The sequence below is a fragment of the Gastrolobium bilobum genome, unplaced genomic scaffold (genome assembly GCF_033153095.1).
Source record: "Gastrolobium bilobum isolate Gb01-03AN ecotype WA unplaced genomic scaffold, APGP_CSIRO_Gbil_v1 utg1818, whole genome shotgun sequence".
In the NCBI taxonomy this organism is placed as follows: Eukaryota; Viridiplantae; Streptophyta; class Magnoliopsida; order Fabales; family Fabaceae; genus Gastrolobium; species Gastrolobium bilobum.
Window position 1 is genome coordinate 116,299 of NW_026895615.1, and position 20,418 is coordinate 136,716.

The following is a 20,418-nucleotide window of genomic DNA, read 5'->3' on the forward strand; positions in this document are numbered from 1 at the left end:
TGTTTATAGGAAACGTTGAAATTCCCTACACAGGCCATGTGGTCTCTCTGGCACCTTGCGCATGATGATTTATATCTACCTATTTTTTTTATATAAATTACGAATTTATTGATTATCTAACTAATCCAACTAATTTAGTTCAAATATTGTTTGGTCTAGGACTCTTTCAAAACTATTTTCTCCATTCCACTTGAACCAATGATTGTTAGTAAATCTTTCTAATAATTCTTCCACTCTTTGTGCTGATAATTAATTAATTATTCATTACTTGGCAATTACCTAGAGGCTACATCTCTTCTTTTTTTCAGTATTTTCCTGTCAAATTACTAACTCGTTAAACAATTTTTTTTTTATTATATGGTACTTTTATAATTATTTTAAAATATAACTATATAATGTAATTAATAATTATTTATTCAATAGTATGTAAGGATGATAATTCGAGTTAGCGATTCCTATTCGTGTTCTGTTAAAATTTAACAACACCAATATAAATATCCACAACTTATATGCAACACAAATGGTTATTATGTCAAAACTCATAAAATTAGCATAATCTGTTTACTGAGTATATGAAAAGAGGAGTGGATGGAATAAATTGAAATATAATGACTGGTTTATTTCATTATTTGTTTAAAAATCAATACGCAATTAAGTTAATTTATAGTTGTTTACCAAAAAAATAAAATTATAGTTACTGATTAATGTTTTTTCCTTTTTTTGTTAAATGGTGAATGGTCTTATAAAAGCATGTACGTACCTAATTTTATATATAATTTTTTTAAAAAAAAAATTCTATCGGTTAAAATCCGATTAATTAGACATTGACATTAACCCTCTGTTTTCTTTTCTTGTCACTGCTAGCTTTTTAATTGCATTCAAATTCAATGTGCCGTAAGTCAAGTACCCCATATCACACTTTTAAACAAATTAGTTTATTTGGTTAAAATTTAAAATCGTAAGAGTTTAATATGGTTTCATTTTATTCTATACTTGGGCAAAATATTTCATATTAATAAAAGTGTAATTTCAAATGAATAAGATAAAAAATACCATGCGAATTTGTTAAAAAAAACTAAGTAATTATATATTACACATACATTTAACAGTATAAATTTATACATCTGTGTTCGTCCATAGCTTCTAGAAGCAACCATTATAAGAAAAATGTCGTTTAAGCACAATGGTTTAGCCACTCTAAGAGATGTCGTGGCAAAAGCTTAAAAAATTCTTAAATATCCAACGCAACATTAGGTTCCCTTAGCGAGCAAACTTTTGGTACTACACTTGTAGGTACAACTTTCATTCAAATTTTGTCATTTGAATTATTATTATTTTATTTTTTTTATTTCACTTTCACATTCTTTTTCCATTTTTGATTGATGCTTCCCACCAAAAAAAGAATACCACGATTGTACTTTAAAAATTTCCCCCCTAGCAAAATTATTCACTCCCTCAAAATTGTTCATCTCCAATTATTCTGTTTCACTTTGAACTAAGTGGGCCCACAAAATGTTACCCCACAGACACACCGCATTAATGAGTATATGGTCATTGAAAAGAAGTTCAACAATTATCAAAGGGTTTTATAATTCTCATGTAACATGAGAATTGAAATATCATGTTGTAGAGATAAAAAATATGTGGGACCCATATGTTAGAAAAAATTATGTGTAGGACCCATATCAGCACGAAAATCGAAGAGTGTGTAGTAAGATTTCAATTCTCATGTTAAATGAGAATTATAAAACCCATTATAAAAAATAATTGAAGGGGGACATGTGAGTAAGAGTCAAATCTCTCAAAAGTAGTAAAAAGCGCATATTGCAATTCTCTCGTATTTTCTCTGATTTGCTTAAGCAATTCTGATTTACTTCTCCGGGTTGCCATTGCAATGATAGCAGAAATTTTTTATTTATAGATTATAATATGTATTATGAATAGTACAAAATTAATAAATAAAAATTTTATAAATATAACTCCGCTCTTGTTTTAAATAATGACGGAGGTTCAATTACTTTTTCGGTGCTAGAGAATATAGGGGCTAGTATTTTAAAACCCTGATGAGAGCTAAAGCATCTTTGCTATTGCCTTTTCTCTTTTGCTTGGTAATCTTAACTTTTTGTTTGCTCACAATGAGTTATCTACGATATTATCTTATGGGTTTTATTAATCTTATGTTAAAGGAGATAGTTATCTCATGTCATAGAGACAAATTAGTGGGTTCCACCACCTGAAAAAATAAAAAATAAAAAAAGAAAAAAAAAGATAGCACAGTTATCGAATGGTGTGTAAGAGAGAAAACTTATCTAATGTGACATGAGAAAAGTTTTTCCCTTATCTTATTGGATATTATCTTATTGGTTCCCTTGATCAATGTTCAGATCAATGACCATACGAATTTGGGGTATTATCCATAGATGGTATAAATCTTTAATTTTATGTTTTGCAGCTTCGGGTTGTTAGAGGAATGACCATTATCGGAGGTCTGTTCCAAAATTCCTTATTTATGTGCTTATGTGGAATAACAGCTTCGGCATATCTGTTACTTCTATAAATTTTTTACAAATATAATTTGGTTATGATGCAAGTGGATTAGGTATAGAGGAGAAGTAGAATTGAAACAAACAACTTTTGTTAAGAAAATGTGAAAACACAGAGACAAAAGGCTGATCTTTGAATAGGAAAAAGAGTGGATCCGAGGGTTCCCAAATGAATTGACTTATTCCAAAAAAGCCTTGTTCTTTGGAAGATCTATCTCGTGTCTGGTACTGCACGGTTCCACCCTGCAAGAACTCCGAATCATTCTCTTGAAGCTCATCCTCTTCATCATAAATGATCTGCTTGCCCCGAAATGACCCGGCCCAATAGGGAAATCCCAATTCATTGGGCCTTTCGATACAATCAAATAGAAAGCCCCAAGGGCGCCATATTCTAGGAGCCCAAACTATGTGATTGAATAAATCCTCCTCTATCTGTTGGGGGTCGAGGACTCCTTCCCCTTCTTCAAACTCCGATTCATATTTTTCATAGAGAAATCTTTGATCAACGATAGAACAAGATCCATTTTGAATCGTATTTAAGGGATTCCTTGGTTCGAGCCGAAGAAGCAATGTCACTCGATCATTAGCAAATTGACTGCAATCTTTTTCTGTCCGTAAGGATCCCACCAGAGCGCCCTCTACTTCTAATAGGCCATGAACTAGATCAAAATCATTCTCAATGAGCCCATAAGAAATGATCCCATTTTTTTCATCAGGTCGGGGTAGAGACCAAAGGTCTTGAGCGACCGATCCGGCAGAACAACTCAAAAGATAAAGAAGTATCGTTAATTTATTCATGCTCGTTCCAAGTTCGAAGTACCACTTGTACAAATAAGAATCCCCCCCGTTACAGGATTTCTTCTTCATATAAATAGATATAGGATCTATAGAGCAATTACTTAGAAGTACATTTTGTACAATAAGTTCTTTCAAAATGGACTCTTTGTCCCTCTGTTAGAGGTGTTCCAGAAATGTCTGCGATCGAGTAAATAGCTCTACGAACGAATGGATCGGATCGAATTGGAAAATGGAAATATTTGTACAAGTTATACCCTTCGTCACCACTTTGCGAAAAATCGTTAGGTATCAATATGTTAGATACCTGTGACTCGATTGGTGAAATAGTACCTCTCTCCAAAAAAGCATGTTTTTTTTTACCGTCACACAAAGAAAAAAATGTTGTTGCGAATGAATAAGATATTGAGGAATTGTCCACACGTAAAATCATAATTATTGATACAGGCCTTTTCCACATAATCCACATAAAAAGGTAATTTGTTGTTACAATAGAAGAAGTGATATCGATTATTCAAGAATCGAAGTCGATTTGCTTTATAAAAAGAGGATATCAATGAACTTCTATGAAATGGTTTCACGGGATTCAGCCAATTGTCTTGATCGTGGGATATCATTGAGAAATAGGAATCCGTGTTATCAAAAGATTTCCTTCGATTCTTTCTAGTATGGAATGAGTCAATCATCCATACCTTTTGATCTAGTCCTACCTATTTATAATGATCATGAAAGAATAAACTTTCCTAGTTTCCTAATTTTATTCAAATAACATGGCTTCCTAATTAAACTGCAGATCTAATTAACAAGGCTTCCTAATTGATGGATATCAGTTGGCATTGGTGGTATTTTGCTTACTTTTTGGTTGGATGTGTGAATCAATTCTTAAACTTCAATACTTGACAACAATATTATCTTCTTAGTGTATAATAGTCCATTTTATTATCTACATTGTAAGTGCCCTTAAGTCATGAAGTCTATGTTTGCTTCTTCTTAGTGTGTAATGACTTATGCGTATGCGCTCAACTTTATTTTTCATTAAATCTGAGTGGTTGCTTAAATACATGCCGCCTAATACTTCATGCTTACATTTATGAAGTTCTAACATCTTGTCTTCCCATAAGAAATTGTTTTAATTTGTTATTTATTTTCAGTATTGTAAAGAACAAATTCAACTCAAAAACTTAAATTGTTAGGTGAGGCCCTTTTTAATGGTTTTATATATCTTTAACATGCTCATTCATAAGAGAGTCAATTAGGCTTGAAAGGTGGATGATACATCTACTTGTAGAAATTACATAAAGAAAATAGGGGACGGCGAGGATCGAACTCGGAACACGAGATTCTGATACCATGTAGAATAACAAGAGACAAAAAGAACATTGAATGAATCTGTATCAGAGAGGGGAGAAAAACCTAACCGATCCCTGCCGGAAAGGAGTTGCCACACGTCGCCACGAGTCAGCAAATGAATTACAACGCGCGAAGGTTTGACACGCCCGTGAGGGCTCGTGAGAGACTTTCTGGGGATGAGACCTGGATAGACAGCATCGCACGGTCGAGACAAGCACAACGGTAGGTGGCTCGCTGGAAAAAGCTACCAGACGGTGGTGGTCAATGGCGAAGGAGTGACGGTCAAGGTTTTCTGAAGATTGTTCGCGAAGAAAAATGGTTCGAAAACGACGCACAGATGATCCAAGAACAAAAGAGATCTCCAGAAACTGACAAGGAGACAATATCCAAAAAAATTGAAAAAGACGATGAACAATGATTCACCGAAAAAAAAGGATCAGGACTCCTCTCGTTAGACTCTAATACTATGTACATAACCAATTCAACCTAAAAGGTTAAGGTGTTGGCTGAGAGCCTTTTTAATGATTTTATATATCTCTAAACAAGTATAGTGCTAACTGATAAGCTATGATTATGCCTTGAACTGGGTTCCTTCTCTGTTTGATTGATGATATCAATTAATAGTCAACTTATGCTTGAACAAGTAACATATTTTCCTAGGGTTACATGTTCTTTGTATTTGCGGGTTTTTCTATATATTATGTTTTTAGGAATTGGGAGTTTTCCAATGGTGTAGTTTTGTATCAACTCAAAGTTAATTTAACTCTTTCCTTATTTCTTGGTAAAAGCTTGTGATTTGAAAAGTATTATTTTGTTCAATATTCTTTATTTTCTTTATGGTGTTCAACTGTTTTTTGTCGTGTTAAGCATTTTTTTGGGGGATGAGAGGAAATGTTTCAATATTCTGTATAGTACTATTTTTTATTTTCAACTGAACAAACTTCAACACAACCGCGTAGTTCATTTATCTTAGGTTACGCAGGTGGATCCTGGGATTATAAAAATTTGCACAAGATCTGCCTACACATCATATGATAAATTAATGCACCGAACATTTTTTCCAACTGGAGGTAGCAGAAATCTGTAAAAGAAATAACACTAGCCACTGTTATAAATGTGGCTAAGTACATTGAAATCATAGTTAAAATGTGGCAAACACTAGCCACTTGCACCGAACACCTGTAGCCAAGTGAGAAAAAAAACGTGGCTAAACTAATACGATGCCAGGATTCACCACGCTCTTCAAAACTGTGGTTGATTTAGCCATGTTTTTCTTACAAATGTTTGCCACGATTTAGGTGGCTAAATGACATGTTTTTTTGTAATGTTAACACTAAAGATAAGTGACAAGCTAGAGAGATAAGGGTAGGCCCTATCCTATACATATGGAATAAGTAATAAAATTACTTATCATATCCCCAACAATCTTACTCCTATCAAGATTCTACACCTACAAATAATCTTTTCTATAAATAAAGAGTTAAGCTTATCAAATACACACTATGAACTCCTTACTTTTTTAGTTATCATTGTGCACATACCCTGCATTTGGCTATACACCATTATTATTGTGCACAATGATCTATTAACTCTTGTAGTGACTCTTTCATAGACTTTCGCGAGCGTAGTAATCCATACTAACCTCTAGTTAAACATTCCTGATCCACTCGGATCCATCAATCTGTAACATCAAGAGTAAATACTCTTTTTCGTCTTCAAAGAAAAAATACGGAACCCAATTTAATCTCTTAAGATAGAGAAAAATTGACTTGTGGTCCCTCTGAAATTCAAAATAGACCCATGTTAGTCCTTTTGAGAGACTAACATGAGTCTTCTTTGAATTTCTGAGAGATCATGACTTTAATTAATTGGATCTATTTTGAATTTCTAAGAATCACAAGTCGAATTTTTTTTCTAAGTGATTAAAATGGATCTTGAGAAAAAAAAAATTACTCTGACATCAATTGATCACTTACTATTTATTATTATTTTTATTTCTCTATACCTCATTGATTTTGGGTATTGAGAAATTGAGGAGTCATCATGAACCTTCATTTAGCAATGCGGAGGCATATGCCCCACGTCAATTTTAAAAATGTTAATGATAATAAAATTAAATTTTATGTATATTATATCACTTTTACATTTGTTTTTCTCCATCATATAAATAAATGAATAATTCTACATCACGCTGTCTTTTTTCTTTTACTAATAAATAGATATTGTCCTTGGACATCGTCCTCGTTACTTAAAATTTCCGCATACCATTCTTCACAGCTAATGGGGTACTTCAGAAAGAAACGAAGTTGGACCAACCTGCAAATATGAAAGTCATTGTTTGGCGAGCATAGTCATAACTAGCTATGTACTCCTGTCGTTTTGTGTCTGATTTTAAGCAGAGCTATAAGGAAACTCAAACACGTTTTATTTGCTTCTGATATTGACTTTGCACCTTAAAGCAAGAAAACAATTTATGATAATACATCAATCCCAATGCAAGTATATTAAAATATTTTATAAAACGAAAGGTTATATTTACGAACTTTTTTTCTTACACAGTTACAAACTATACTAAATATGACTAGTCAGACTTCAATCAAGAGTATATGATCGGTCAGATTAATGTAGTTTGTAAGAGTTTATAAATAATAAGTTTGTAAATACAACATTCTTCTTTTATGAAAATGTTAAACATATATTATTACAATAATTCATAAATTTGTTACAAAGTTTTAACTTTTTTATATTTTTTCTTTCACTTAATCAATGTCGCATCGGGAGAAGGTTATATTTATAGAAAAATTCCGTACAAACTATACTAAGTATGACTAGTCAGACTTCAATCGAGAGTATATAACCGGTCAAACGTAGTGTAGTTTGTAAATAAAAAGTTTGTAAATATAACTTTTTTCTTTTATGAAAATGTTAAATATATATTATTACAATATTTCATAAATTTGTTACAAAGTTTTAACTTTTTTATATTTTTTCTTTCACTTAATCAATGTCGTATCAAGGGAAGGTTATATTTACAAAAAAAATTTCTTACAAACTTACAAACTATACTAAGTATAACTAGTCAAACTTCAATCAAGAATATATAACCGGTCAGACATAGTGTAGTTTGTAAGAGTGTGTAAATAAAAAGTTTGCAAATATAACCTTCTTCTTTTATGAAAATGTTAAATATATTTTATTACAATAATTCGTAAATTTGTTACAAAGTTTAAACATTTTTATATTTTTTCTTTCACTTAATCAATGTCGCATCAGGAGAAGGTTATATTTACAAAAAAAATTCCTTACAAACTATACTAAGTATGACTAGTCAGACTTCAATCGAGAGTATATAACCGGTCAAACATAATGTAGTTTGTAAGAGTTTGTAAATAAAAAGTTTGTAAATATAACTTTCTTCTTTTATGAAAATGTTAAATATATATTATTACAATAATTCATAAATTTGTTACAAAGTTTTAACTTTTTATATTTTTTCTTTCACTTAATCAATGTCGCATCAGGGGAAGGTTATATTTACAAAAAAAAATTCTTACAAATTATACTAAGTATGACTAGTCAGACTTCAATCAAGAGTATATAACCGGTCAGACATAGTGTAGTTTGTAAGAGTTTGTAAATAAAAAGTTTGTAAATATAACCTTATTCTTTTATGAAAATGTTAAATATATATTATTATAATAATTCGTAAATTTGTTACAAAGTTTTAACTTTTTTATATTTTTTCTTTCACTTAATCAATGTCGCATCAGGGGAAGGTTATATTTACAAAAAAAAAAAATTTACAAACTATACTAAGTATGACTAGTCAGACTTCAATCGAGAGTATATGACCGGTCAGACATAGTGTAATTTGTAAGAGTTTGTAAATAAAAAATTTATAAATATAACCTTCTTCTTTTATGAAAATGTTAAATATATATTAAGGGAAATACATCGATATGTGTGCTTTATTTTTTTTTTATTTTTTTTAATGGTGGGACCTACCTTAAACATGTGTGTGTAGAAAAATTTCTTTTCTTATGTGAAAAGAGAAAAATAAAAACCTGTATATTATTACAATAATTCGTAAGTTTGATATAAAGTTTTAACTTTTTTATATTTTTTCTTTCACTTAATCAATGTCACATCATTCATAATAGATATTATAAGGGGGTTACTTGAAACAACAATGGAAAGCATAAGATGGTAATTTGAAACATGACCAATGTTCATGGATGTAAGTTGTATTTTAGCCTAATTTAATTGTCAACTCTTTATAAGTGTTGGGTGTTGGATATATTAATAATATAGTCCAATAATATGTTTATATAAAAGCTCAATAAATTAGAGCATAATTATTTGGATCCATATGGTTGGAGCCCAATAACTTACATTATCTCTAAGGTATCATAAATTGGAGGTAATATTGTTGAGTATTTCAAATTTGATGTCTCTTGGTGTAATACTTCAAATTTAGAAAACCCTAAAAATAATGCAAGATATTGAGCTCTAGCCCATATGGACCCAAATACCCATACTCTTACTTATTGAACATATATGTGAATATATTATTTGAAAAAACGTGTATCATTTTAAAGCTTGTTCGGAGCACCTGATAAAGAAGATAGGATATGATAACTTATCATATCCTACTTTTATCTCTTGTTTGATGGGTCAATAGGATAAGTTTATCCTATTGTCTCACTTTATCCTATCAAATACATGATTTCTTATCCTATTGGGGGAGCTGTGTTAGGATTCAATATGATAGGATACCAATATTGGATACTCAATATTTCCGCACGCTACCCAATATATCCCCACGCTATTCAATATATTTATATTTATTGCATTATATTTTATTTTTTGTTTTTCCTTTCTCCTTCTACATAATCTTATCAAATTGCTAATCAGGTGCTCATCAAACACAGGACATGATATAGGCTTATCAGCTCCGTATCATATCCTACCCTTATCAGCCTCATATTATATCATACCCTTATCCTATCCTGTCCACCAAACGAGCCTTAAAGGACACAAAGTTATGTCATTTTAAGTGAGAGAAAAAGATAAATCATGAGAGAGAGGAGGGAAATTTTTTTAAATATGTGGGTCACACCTCTTTGTGAAAGTGAAAGGATATAATGTGTGTCATTTAAAATGACACACATTTTTTCCTATATTATTAGACTATATTATTAATATATCCAACATTATTAATATATTATTAATATATATAAAATCCTAGTGTCATTTGAGGGGCCAATGGCCACACCCAAATTTTTGAAACTTTATATTTTATATTTAATCAATAATATTTTTATTGAAAAAATTAACTTAGTTCAAAATGTTGTGGTATTCTTAATTAGTAATGGTATTTCTTACACGTTTTACTACAAATTTATTTAATCTTATAATTTTATTTTTACTCAACTAATATAAACATGCTTGATTATAAGATATACTATTATGATTATAATATTTAGGTTTATAATTCTATTTCTTTTCATCCTTCAAAACTATAATAGTTATATTTTTCTTCAAAAAAATTCACTTTGATCTTGAAAGAAATCATAGTTGAACCTGCATTAATGCAATGGGAAAATTAGATAATGTTAGAGATGAGGTTGTTTCTAGATTGTCTTCATAATTTATTGACTCCAAGCTCTTCAATGATCGGGATTCGTTCTCCAAATTGGAATTTGGCATAGCAATAACCGTTTTTGATGATTTACTAAAAAAAAACCATCATTGAAGGGCTTTGATTCTCTGTAAATATTAGCTATATGATACTGACAGAGTAAATCAAAAGCAAACGAAAAATGTACGAGAAATTTAATTGTGAAGGGATTGTGTGCGAGTGAGAAAAAAAACATACATACAAAAGAATTGGACGAATTGCAAAATCATATTAAGCGAATTGACTCGTAAATATATTAAAGATTAAGATCTGTTCCACCGAAAAAAAAAAGATTAAGATTTGATGTTAAACCTAAAGATGTGGTTTTTTTTGCCAACTTTAGGGTTACATATCTCAACCAAACAAGTGGTATTAAAATAAGCCAATGACTATATACGTCCCTAACATTTTGGACTGGCCCAACAGAGGGAATTTGGCTGGGAAAAAGTGATTAGAAATGAACATGGTCCGTTTCTTTGATCATAGCAAACATAATGGAAGCAACAAGCCAGAAAACTGATTTAAAAGTGAAGACAAAACATTATTATCCATGTAATTCGGATCCAAAATTAAATATTCTTCACTCAATGAGTGTAGCTCAGTTGAGAACACAGGCTAGAGTGGAGAAAGAACCTCGGTTCAATTTCCAATAATTATATCTTTGAGCAAGGGCGGTGAACTTTATGGTCATTATACCAAAAAAATAAAAATAAAAAATTAAACATTCTTCACAAAACATTTTTGGTATCATTTGACATGTTGGACATATGTTTAAGTTTTAGGGAAAAATATTTCTGCACGCAGATAAATTATCTGCATTTATTTCCAAAACGACGTAGTTTTAATATTGAAATCTTAAAATATTATAAATTTAAAGAGTATTATAACCCTGAAATAGATTAAAATTACAAAAATACCATGATTTTCGCTCCAAAACGACGTCGTATTGGGCTTACTGCAGATAATTTATCCGCAGTAACTGCAGAAAAAGCGAACCCTAAGTTTTATTTTTTTATTTTTGGTTTTGTAAATGACTGCAATTTGAAAAAAAAAAAAAATTGATAATGAATTATGCTTGTATTTTAGATTATATATACGAAAAGCCACTTCAATTTTCCTGATTTCTCTTCATGGCAAGTTCTCCTGCTGGCGCTCCTTGCATATTAATATTCACTAAGTCATCAATATTGTACACCTCTTTTAAAATCGTAATGAGTATCAGCATGCTTTAGTTTGTATTGTCGCACGTGAGTTTAATTTATCATTAACAAGAAAAGATTTAACCATATCTCAACTCTATTCTGCTTCCATTTTAGTAATGAAAAAAATAAACTCGCCACTTGAGAAAAATATTAAAACTCACATCTTATCTCTCCCTCTCACACAAGTTTTTCAATTAATTTTATGTAATTGTTAATTACCATTTTAAAATTAATCTATTATTTCATATTAACTAAAAAGATATGTTTATAATCGACTTCATTCACAATTAAGTTAAGCTTGATGTGTTACCAAAAAAATAAAATAAAAATTAAGCATGATCTTTTATACAGACGAGGGGTGTGAAGGGAGACATGACATATTGACCTTTTAACCCACACCCACCTCCACTGTACTTAAAATAATAATAATAATAATAATAATAATTTTATATGATCACTAACCATAATTTTAAAATCAATCTATCATATCATAAAAATTAAAAAATATGTTTATAATAAAAGTTAAATTAAGAAAGATAAGTTAAAATAATTGACTTTGTAAGTGATTAAGCTAAGTCTAATGTTTTAGACGAGGGAGGCATGATTATCCGGGGCTTATTGGTATGAATTGATCCAAAACCAGCACCCCCTCTTCCAATGCAGAGTGGGGTGGTTGAATACTAGTAGATCAGGATGAGATTATCAATGGCTATTCAAATATAATTGGTCTTACATTTATTTTCTTTATTAAATTTAAAATCAATCTATTTCATGTCACAATTAATGATTAGTTAAGCATATACAATATTTTATTTAATACACAATAATATTATCAACCAAATAGAAATAATGAACTAAATAGTTTTGTCAACATAATTATATGAAATAATCTAGCTAAATATGGGTGCTCATTATGATAATGTGATCTCCCACATACAAATGGGGACATAAACCCTTAAAACAGTGGAAAGGCAAACTCGTACATCTACATCAAAGAGTATGTACCATACCATCACGAAAGAAAAGACAATTTCCCAACAACCTACACGAACCGAGATCACATCAAGCCATACAAAATCATGCTTAATCCTTCCAGAGTTCATAATGCAAGAAATGCTCTAAGTACAACGTGACATGAAAAGAAAGAGAGCACTCTACAACAGTTTCCTGAATTCCTTTTGGGTCAGATACATTCTGCAATGGAACAAACACCAAAAATGGGGTGTCAAAACTCATGAATCAAGATAAATGCAACCTAAGAAGAAATACGATAGAAGACATGCAAAATCAACTTTTGTTACATCTGACATATATAAATGAGTACATACGGAAACAAGAGGAATATAAGCTGCAAACCAGTGCCTACTGTCCCAAACCCAATGATATAGAGCACAAGACGATAAGTAAGAAAACATCTTTTACTTAACATGTAAATACTAAATACACATAGCAGGAACAATAAAAGAGAGAATACAAAAATGTTTAAGCACACACCTCAAAATACAGGATCAAGCAGTGAGTTGACTCCAACTAATCCTCTGCCCCAAACAAATCAACAATTAGGAAGTCAAATTTCAGTTTCACAACTATATGTAAAAACAAAATAAACTAAACTGGGAGTATAGAAAAATATAGCACATTTACAGTCTAAACATATTTTTTGAGAGAATATTCATTGATAAAACACTCAATCCAAGCAATGGATTAAAAAAATTTTACCTTAATATACACGAATATCTATTATTTTTCATCTACATCCAAAGTTGACTTAATGAATATGCACGACAAAAACAAAATACAGGAGCATATTGAGTTATGCATTTAACATTCTGGGGGCAGAGATCATCACATTCGGTGTTTACATTCATTGAAAAGCTATGCAATGCCAAAGAAAATGGGAAACAAGACTTCAATTAATGATAATCACATTGGTTTTCATGGACTCCCAGCTGAAATTGAGAAAAATCCTGATCCCCCCTTCCCCCCCAACCAAAACAAATCTTACTTTAGAAATCCAGTTCAATCTCACTTTAATGTCTGAATCAAAAAGTACAACATTGCAACACCAAACCTAGTTGGTCAAGGACGTATACATAGATGGGATCTGAGAAGCTAAAAAACTGTCAGTGGTTAGCCAAAGTAAACACATACAATTGCTTATAAGCCCTAAGATTTACACTGACAATAAACAAGGGGTAGTTCTGTGTCATATAAGGCAACTTTCTTACCTAAGTCAAGCTTTAGGAAAAAACAGTGTCATCTAATTCAAGTTTTACCATGGTGCAGGGTACTTGTGCACAGTATAACACTTTTAACATAATTCAAAGTTTGGAGTTGTAAGCATAGCTTTTATGATTATGGCATCACAGTACACACTAAAGATACACTACTCAGTTCAGCAAATTCATGAATGATTTCCATGCATTTGCAACAACAATAATATTATCAATCAAACGCAATTCCCATCACATGCCTTAACAATTAATGCTCTGATACACAACTTCAAAATCAATATCTTAATGACACAACATGACATTCAAGCTTGGTTCATGATGCAGGGTGTGGATTCATTCAGATTAATAATCTCAAACAATTATAACAGAAAAAAGCTTCTATCCAATAATAGTAACCCTAAAACTCATACTAACAAAAAAATAACCTTAAAAGCTTCGAATTAATTTAAAAAAATCATTTGCACAATTCATAAGAATTGACCAAACCCCCAAACCTTTTTTATGTTCATGCGGCGCCGTTTTGATAACCGCCTCTTCCTCTTCCTTCACCGCGGTGGCGCCGCCGCCGATTTCGCCGTCCTTATCGTCGGGGTAGCGAACGACGACGACGGGGCAAACGCAGTGGTGGACGCAGTAGTCGCTGACGCTGCCGAGCCTTCCGTCGCTGCCGCGGCGGAGGGCACCGAAGCCGCGGCTTCCCATGATGACGGCGCTGAGGCCGAGCCTCTCCACCTCGAGGCAGAGGCGCTCCTTCATGTCGTGGTCCTTCACAATGTGGATCTTGTACGGAATCTGCGCTTCCCGGAGTGGCTTCGCGAGATCGCCGACCTTCGACGCCGTGAACGCGTCGAAATCTTCCTCCAGCTTCGCCGTCGTGATCTTGTGGCTGTTCGCGGCTGCGGATGCGGCGGAGTCATCGTCGGTGTTGATGGAGAGGTCGACGGAGCCCCAGTCGGCGCCGAAGAGGACCTCGGTAGGGCTGACGTGGAGAAGCACGACGGCGTCGCCGGGGCGGATGTAGTGGTGGACGGCCCACCTGACAGCATAGGCACTCTCGTCGGAGAGGTCAACGGCGACGCCGATTTTGCGGCGGGCCCCGGCAGTTGGAGTTGGGGTGGCGGCGGAGGGTGAGGCGGAAGGGTGGTGGATTTTGATTTGGGGGAGCTGAGGATCAGAGTCAGAGTCGTCCAAGTATTGTTGTTGCTGCATTTTTATTCTTATTCTCTCCGAAAGTGTCGTGTCTGAGAGAGAGAGAGAGAGAGGAAATAGAAGGAAAAGAAAAAAGAGGGTTGTTTGTAATTGTAGTTTAGTAGGAACTAGCAAGTGTTGTGTTTTTGAGAGAAGACAACAAAGTAACGATAGTGTCTAAGAGAGTGAAGAGTGAAGATTCGAGTAGAGGATGAGGACTTTGTGAGTGAGTGAGTGTCTAGTGAGTTTAAGGTTGGTGTGGTGTGGGCTATAATTTAGGTGGGTTTGATTTAACAGATAAGGTCTAGATTCGACCTTTCCCAGGTGGCCCAATTTCATGTTCCTGAATTCAGAGTGAGAGAGAGGTTTTACTGTATTAGAATAATGTCCATTATGTGTTGACAACTTTGATGAATAGTTTGGGGGATTCTTGTGAAGCCCGGGATTTATTGGACATATTGGAGACCATAGGGTAATTCCTTCAAAGACAAAAAAAAAAAAAAATTGAAGTTTGATGTTTCTAGTATTACTTGGAGTGTACAAAAATTAATCTCGGTTGGTTCAGGTATTGTGGGAACAAATTAAGATTAAGGATGTATTATAAGTACAATTAGAAAGGGTCCCCTTTGTAATGGAGAATGGATAGCATCCCTTGAAACATTTTTTTTTTATCATTTGGTTCATGTAATTAACATGATTATGTTCTAGAGATTATATGGTTTATAGGTTAAATTGTTTTAAATGCTGAGATTTTTCTATCAAGGGGGAAGGGAATTAGTTGTTGTCAAAAAATTGTATATGGTCAATTCGAAGAATGCGATGCTTATTCATTGCATCGATGGTTCTTTCTTATGTCTTTTTTACGTAATATTCTAGCAGATATAACATGCATCCCGATCGAGAGAAATATATATTAAGTAAATTGTGTTTGTACTTTTGTAGTTGCAATTACATTACTGTCATTGCATGTTAATTGCAGCCAGCGATTTGTAATTACAACATAATGCAGTTGCGCATTATGTTGAGTTGGTGACTTGTGCAGTTCTGGTGAGCATATCCCCTGATATGATTCGTAATTTAAAAACACATGGCTCTTTCACCAGTTTGGAGCTTTTCCGTTTAAATGTATCAATTTGATATTTGGTTGGGAGATATTACTATTTGGGGATTTTAAGTGCCGTAAGAGGGACCAGCGACTCTAAATGACGCCCCCATCTTCCCGTGTCACTCATGTGAATTTTTTTTTTTCTGAAACCAGTGCCGCCCCCTTCCCCCACGGCATATATATATATATATATATATATATATATATATATATATATATATATCTTAAGTGTTGGCCATCCTCTCCCTCCATGACACTCATTTAAATTTTTTTATTTTTTGAATGTCGCCTTCCCGGGAAACTCGGACGACGTGCCAAGTGGAATAACCCGACGACATGCCAAGTGGCATAACCCCAGTTTTTTTGAGTGTCACCCCCCAGAACTCGGACGGCATGCCAAGTGGCACAACCCCAGCATTCCGAGCCCCACATTATCATATTTTTTACCTCTGTGTATCTCGATTTCACTAGTATAGCTAAAATTTCAAATCTATTTCATTCTTCTATCTCTGTCTTTTTTCATTTGCAGCATTCTCTTCTACTTTGTTTTTTTTTTCATTTGCAGAGCATATGGTTGGTTGTAGCAAAAGCAAAGTGAAGCACTGAAGCTCTTCCAAAGCAAAAAAGTTGTAAGGCAAGTTAACATGATTTTCATTTTATTAATTAATTTAAATCATTTAATTTTTTTATTATTTTAGATATTTGACATAATATTTAGAATACACTAGTTTTTTTTACTTACACAAGCATGTGCAATTAATTATATTTATATAGTTGTCATAATAATTAGTCATTGAAAAGTAGTGTTTACTATTTTAATAATGTGATTTAAAATAATTAATTTGTAAATATTTAGGGTTTCTTTTAATTAGAAATAGTTGTTATAATTTTTTAAATTAATTATTTTATGTTATCCTAATAACATAGGCATGTATAATTAATAATATATAGATATTTTAAATAATATTTAATTTTTTATGTTCATGTGTAATTAATTATATTTACATATTTGACATAATAATTAGTCATTGATGAGTAGTGTTTACTATTTTAATAATGTAATTTAGAATAATTAATTTGTTATTAATATTTAGGGTTTGTTTTAATTAGTAATAGTTATATTAATTTTAAGTTAATTCTTTTGTTATATCTTAACATAGGCATGTATAATTAATATATAGAGATTTTACATAATAAAATATATTTTTATGTTCATGTGTAATTAATTATATTTAGATATTTCACATAATAATTAGTCATTGATGAGTTGTGTTTAGTATTTTAATAATATAATTTAGAATAATTAATTTGTTATTAATATTTAGGGTTTGTTTTAATTAGTAATAGTTGTATTAATTTTAAATTAATTCTATTGTGATATCTTAACATAGGCATGTATAATTAATATATAGAGATTTTACATAATAAAATATATTTTTATGTTCATGTCTAATTAATTATATTTAGATATTTGACAGAATAAAATATATTGTGATATCCTAACATAGGCATGTATAACGTTCAGTATTTTAATAATGTTATTTATAATAAATTCTTTGATTTGTCCCATTTCTAATTTTCATAAAACATCATGTTATTGCGTAATATTTTACTGTTTTCTTCTAGATGTGGGGTCAATATATGCAATCATATATTACAATGGTAAAATACATGAAGGTGTTACAGGATGGACATTTGAGGGGCAAATCAAAGGAATACAAATACAGTATGGGTTGAGATTGCATGATTTAAAAACAAAGATTGCAGAGAAATTGAAGCTCAGTCCCAATCAATCAGTGTCTCGATTAACCAGCCGATATCGTACAATAGAAAAATTTGTTGTGCTAGAAATTGTTGATGATGATGATGATGTTGATATGATGTTCAATTTGTTTCTACAACAGTCTCTTCAACAAAAGTCTGCAATGACGATGCTTGAATTGTATGCCGACATTGCTTGTGCAAGCAGTTCTTCATTGCCGGTTGAGTCATTGGATCTAAATTTGCCACATTCTAATGCTCCATCACATCACTGGCAGAATACAGTTGTGGAATAGGAAGACGGTCCAGCTAACGTGGATGTTAATTTGGGTGCCTCTGATGAAGATGTATATGTAGAAGTTCCTCCCGAAGGTAGTGACTCTGATGACGATGTAAATGAAGAAGTTCCTCTTGAGAGTAGTGACTCTGATTGTGATGTGGACACCAATAATGTCGAAAATGTCGTCCCGACTGGTTAGTTAATTAACCTTCTAATTATTGTATTTTACATGTTATATCATGTGTTTCTTGAATGTGATAGAGTGTTAGTATGTGTAGGTCAAACTAATACTCCATTCTAGAATGCGAGTCCACATTATACTGATTGTTGATGGGGGGAATGATGGTTCTTGGCAATTGGGGGATGAATTATATGTTAATCAAGAATTTGAAAGTAAGGAAGCGGTACAGAAGGCAATCAAATGTTATTGTATGAAGATTTATCACACTGCTGCAGTGGAGGAAAGCAAAAAAAATAAGCTTCTCATGAAATGTGTTAATCATGCTGAAGGATGTCCTTGGAGGGTGCGAGCAATGTTACCAAGATGGTGAGATCAGTGGATTTTTACTAGATGGGGAGGCAAACACACTTGTGTGAACCCTTATCTTTCGCAGGATCACAGACAACTCGATTCTAACTTCATTTGTTCATGTATTCAAGGTATGACTACGAAAAATATATGTCTTTATCTAAGAAAAATGTTGAAGGTATAATGTACTTTTACTTAACGGTTGTATTCCATAATTTTTTTATCAGGCATGGTTCAGGTGGATCCGTCAATTAGCATTGCACTTATTCAGGAGAGAATTTCTGGACTTAATGGTTATAAAGTGTCCTATCGAAAAGCTTGGAAGGGCAAACAAAAAGCCATAGTTAAGTTGTTTGCTGATTGGGAAGATTCATATGCTTATCTGGAAAGATGGTTAAAGTACATGTTGTCGTTTGCTCGAGGTTCATTTTACAGGATTGATCGACTTCCGTACATTTTGGACGGTGATCTAGACGACTCTAGTGATATGTTTCATCGTGAGAAAACTCAGGCCGATAATCATCTGTAGCAGATAGTATTGATGGGGAATGATGATGTGTTGGTGAATAATGCGGGACTGGTGAATGATGTGGTGGTGAATGATGCTCGACTAGTGACTGATGATAAGAAGGTGGCTGATGGTAGGAAGGTGACTCATGATAAGAAGGTGGCTCCTGATCCGATGTATATGTATTGTCAGGATAAAAGTAAGCTTGTGACGGTACCGCAGCTTCAGCGTAGAACATACCATGACCCCTAGGAGGAAGACAGGGTAACTCCCATGTAGCATGATCAATTTGAGGTCTATGAAGTGCTAGCCCCTGCCTTTCCTTCCAAGTGTGAGGTATCTGATCACCAACCACAATGGGTTGTGACCATAACTGCGTAGGTGCAGATGCTGGATCACCAGGATATGATACTCGATCATATTATGCCTGCATGTTGAGCATATGCTCAACAACTATCTGAATCTGATCGTTTGGCTTATGTGTCTGCAATATGTAATGAACACGTTGAAGGTGATTCGTTTGCATGAACAAAGGGATAACACGATCTAATGATTGAAATGTTTCTAATAAGGCAATAATAAATCTAATAAGTAACATCTCTCAACTCACCAATAAACCAGAGTGACATGCCTTCATGGTGATCCATCGTCTAGTGATTCCTCTATACCATACCATGTAATCTGAGTTAGGCCCTAATATGCGGTCGCGTGGATGAGGTGGAGCATTCTGAATTGAATCATCTCTCTGAGTCCATCGTTGTATGAACTGCTACATTTGATGAGGCCAGGGCACCTCGGTCTTTCCCCTCAATGTCAGGTGGTGCACCTCCTCTGGCTGTAAATATTGCTAAGGTATATGCCGACTTATCCCAAATTGTCTCATAACACGATCAGGTTGATGGTACTCCACAATCTGAAAACATATCATTGGTGTGATTGTTCTCCAACAATCACTCATCTCCTGAATATGATCTGGCAAATCAATCTCTGCGTATGGAGTCCATATAATCTGCACACAAAAATCAGTTGAAAAAATTACAATAGAAATTAAAATATAAAACAATATATATCATTAAAAGAAAGAAATGGCAAGCACTTTGCAAGTACCTGATGCTCGGTCATCCTATCAAACCTATCTCGATACCAATATAGTGAAAAATTGTCTTATAACCGGTCCATCTGCATAATATAATATATATACAATAAATACCACATAATAAAAATAAGAATCAAACATGACATG

The 20,418-nt window shown here is 32.9% G+C and overlaps 2 protein-coding genes across 2 annotated transcripts; both read right to left on the reverse strand.

Annotated features, from left to right (window-relative positions):
- Positions 1 to 2,579: 2,579 nt before the first annotated feature.
- LOC133284404 (protein Ycf2-like) lies at positions 2,580 to 3,341 on the reverse strand. The gene has a single exon (XM_061481409.1). The coding sequence runs from the start codon at positions 3,339 to 3,341 to the stop codon at positions 2,580 to 2,582; it is 762 nt and encodes a 253-aa protein (XP_061337393.1).
- Positions 3,342 to 12,410: 9,069 nt separating this feature from the next.
- LOC133284385 (universal stress protein PHOS34-like) lies at positions 12,411 to 15,199 on the reverse strand. Its single transcript, XM_061481391.1, has 3 exons — positions 14,299 to 15,199; positions 13,065 to 13,108; positions 12,411 to 12,764 (listed from the first exon to the last, which is right to left on the reverse strand). Exons 1-2 carry the CDS (start codon positions 15,011 to 15,013, stop codon positions 13,101 to 13,103), a joined length of 723 nt encoding a protein of 240 aa, XP_061337375.1. The 5' UTR covers positions 15,014 to 15,199; the 3' UTR covers positions 12,411 to 12,764; positions 13,065 to 13,100.
- Between the last annotated feature and the right edge of the window lie 5,219 nt (positions 15,200 to 20,418).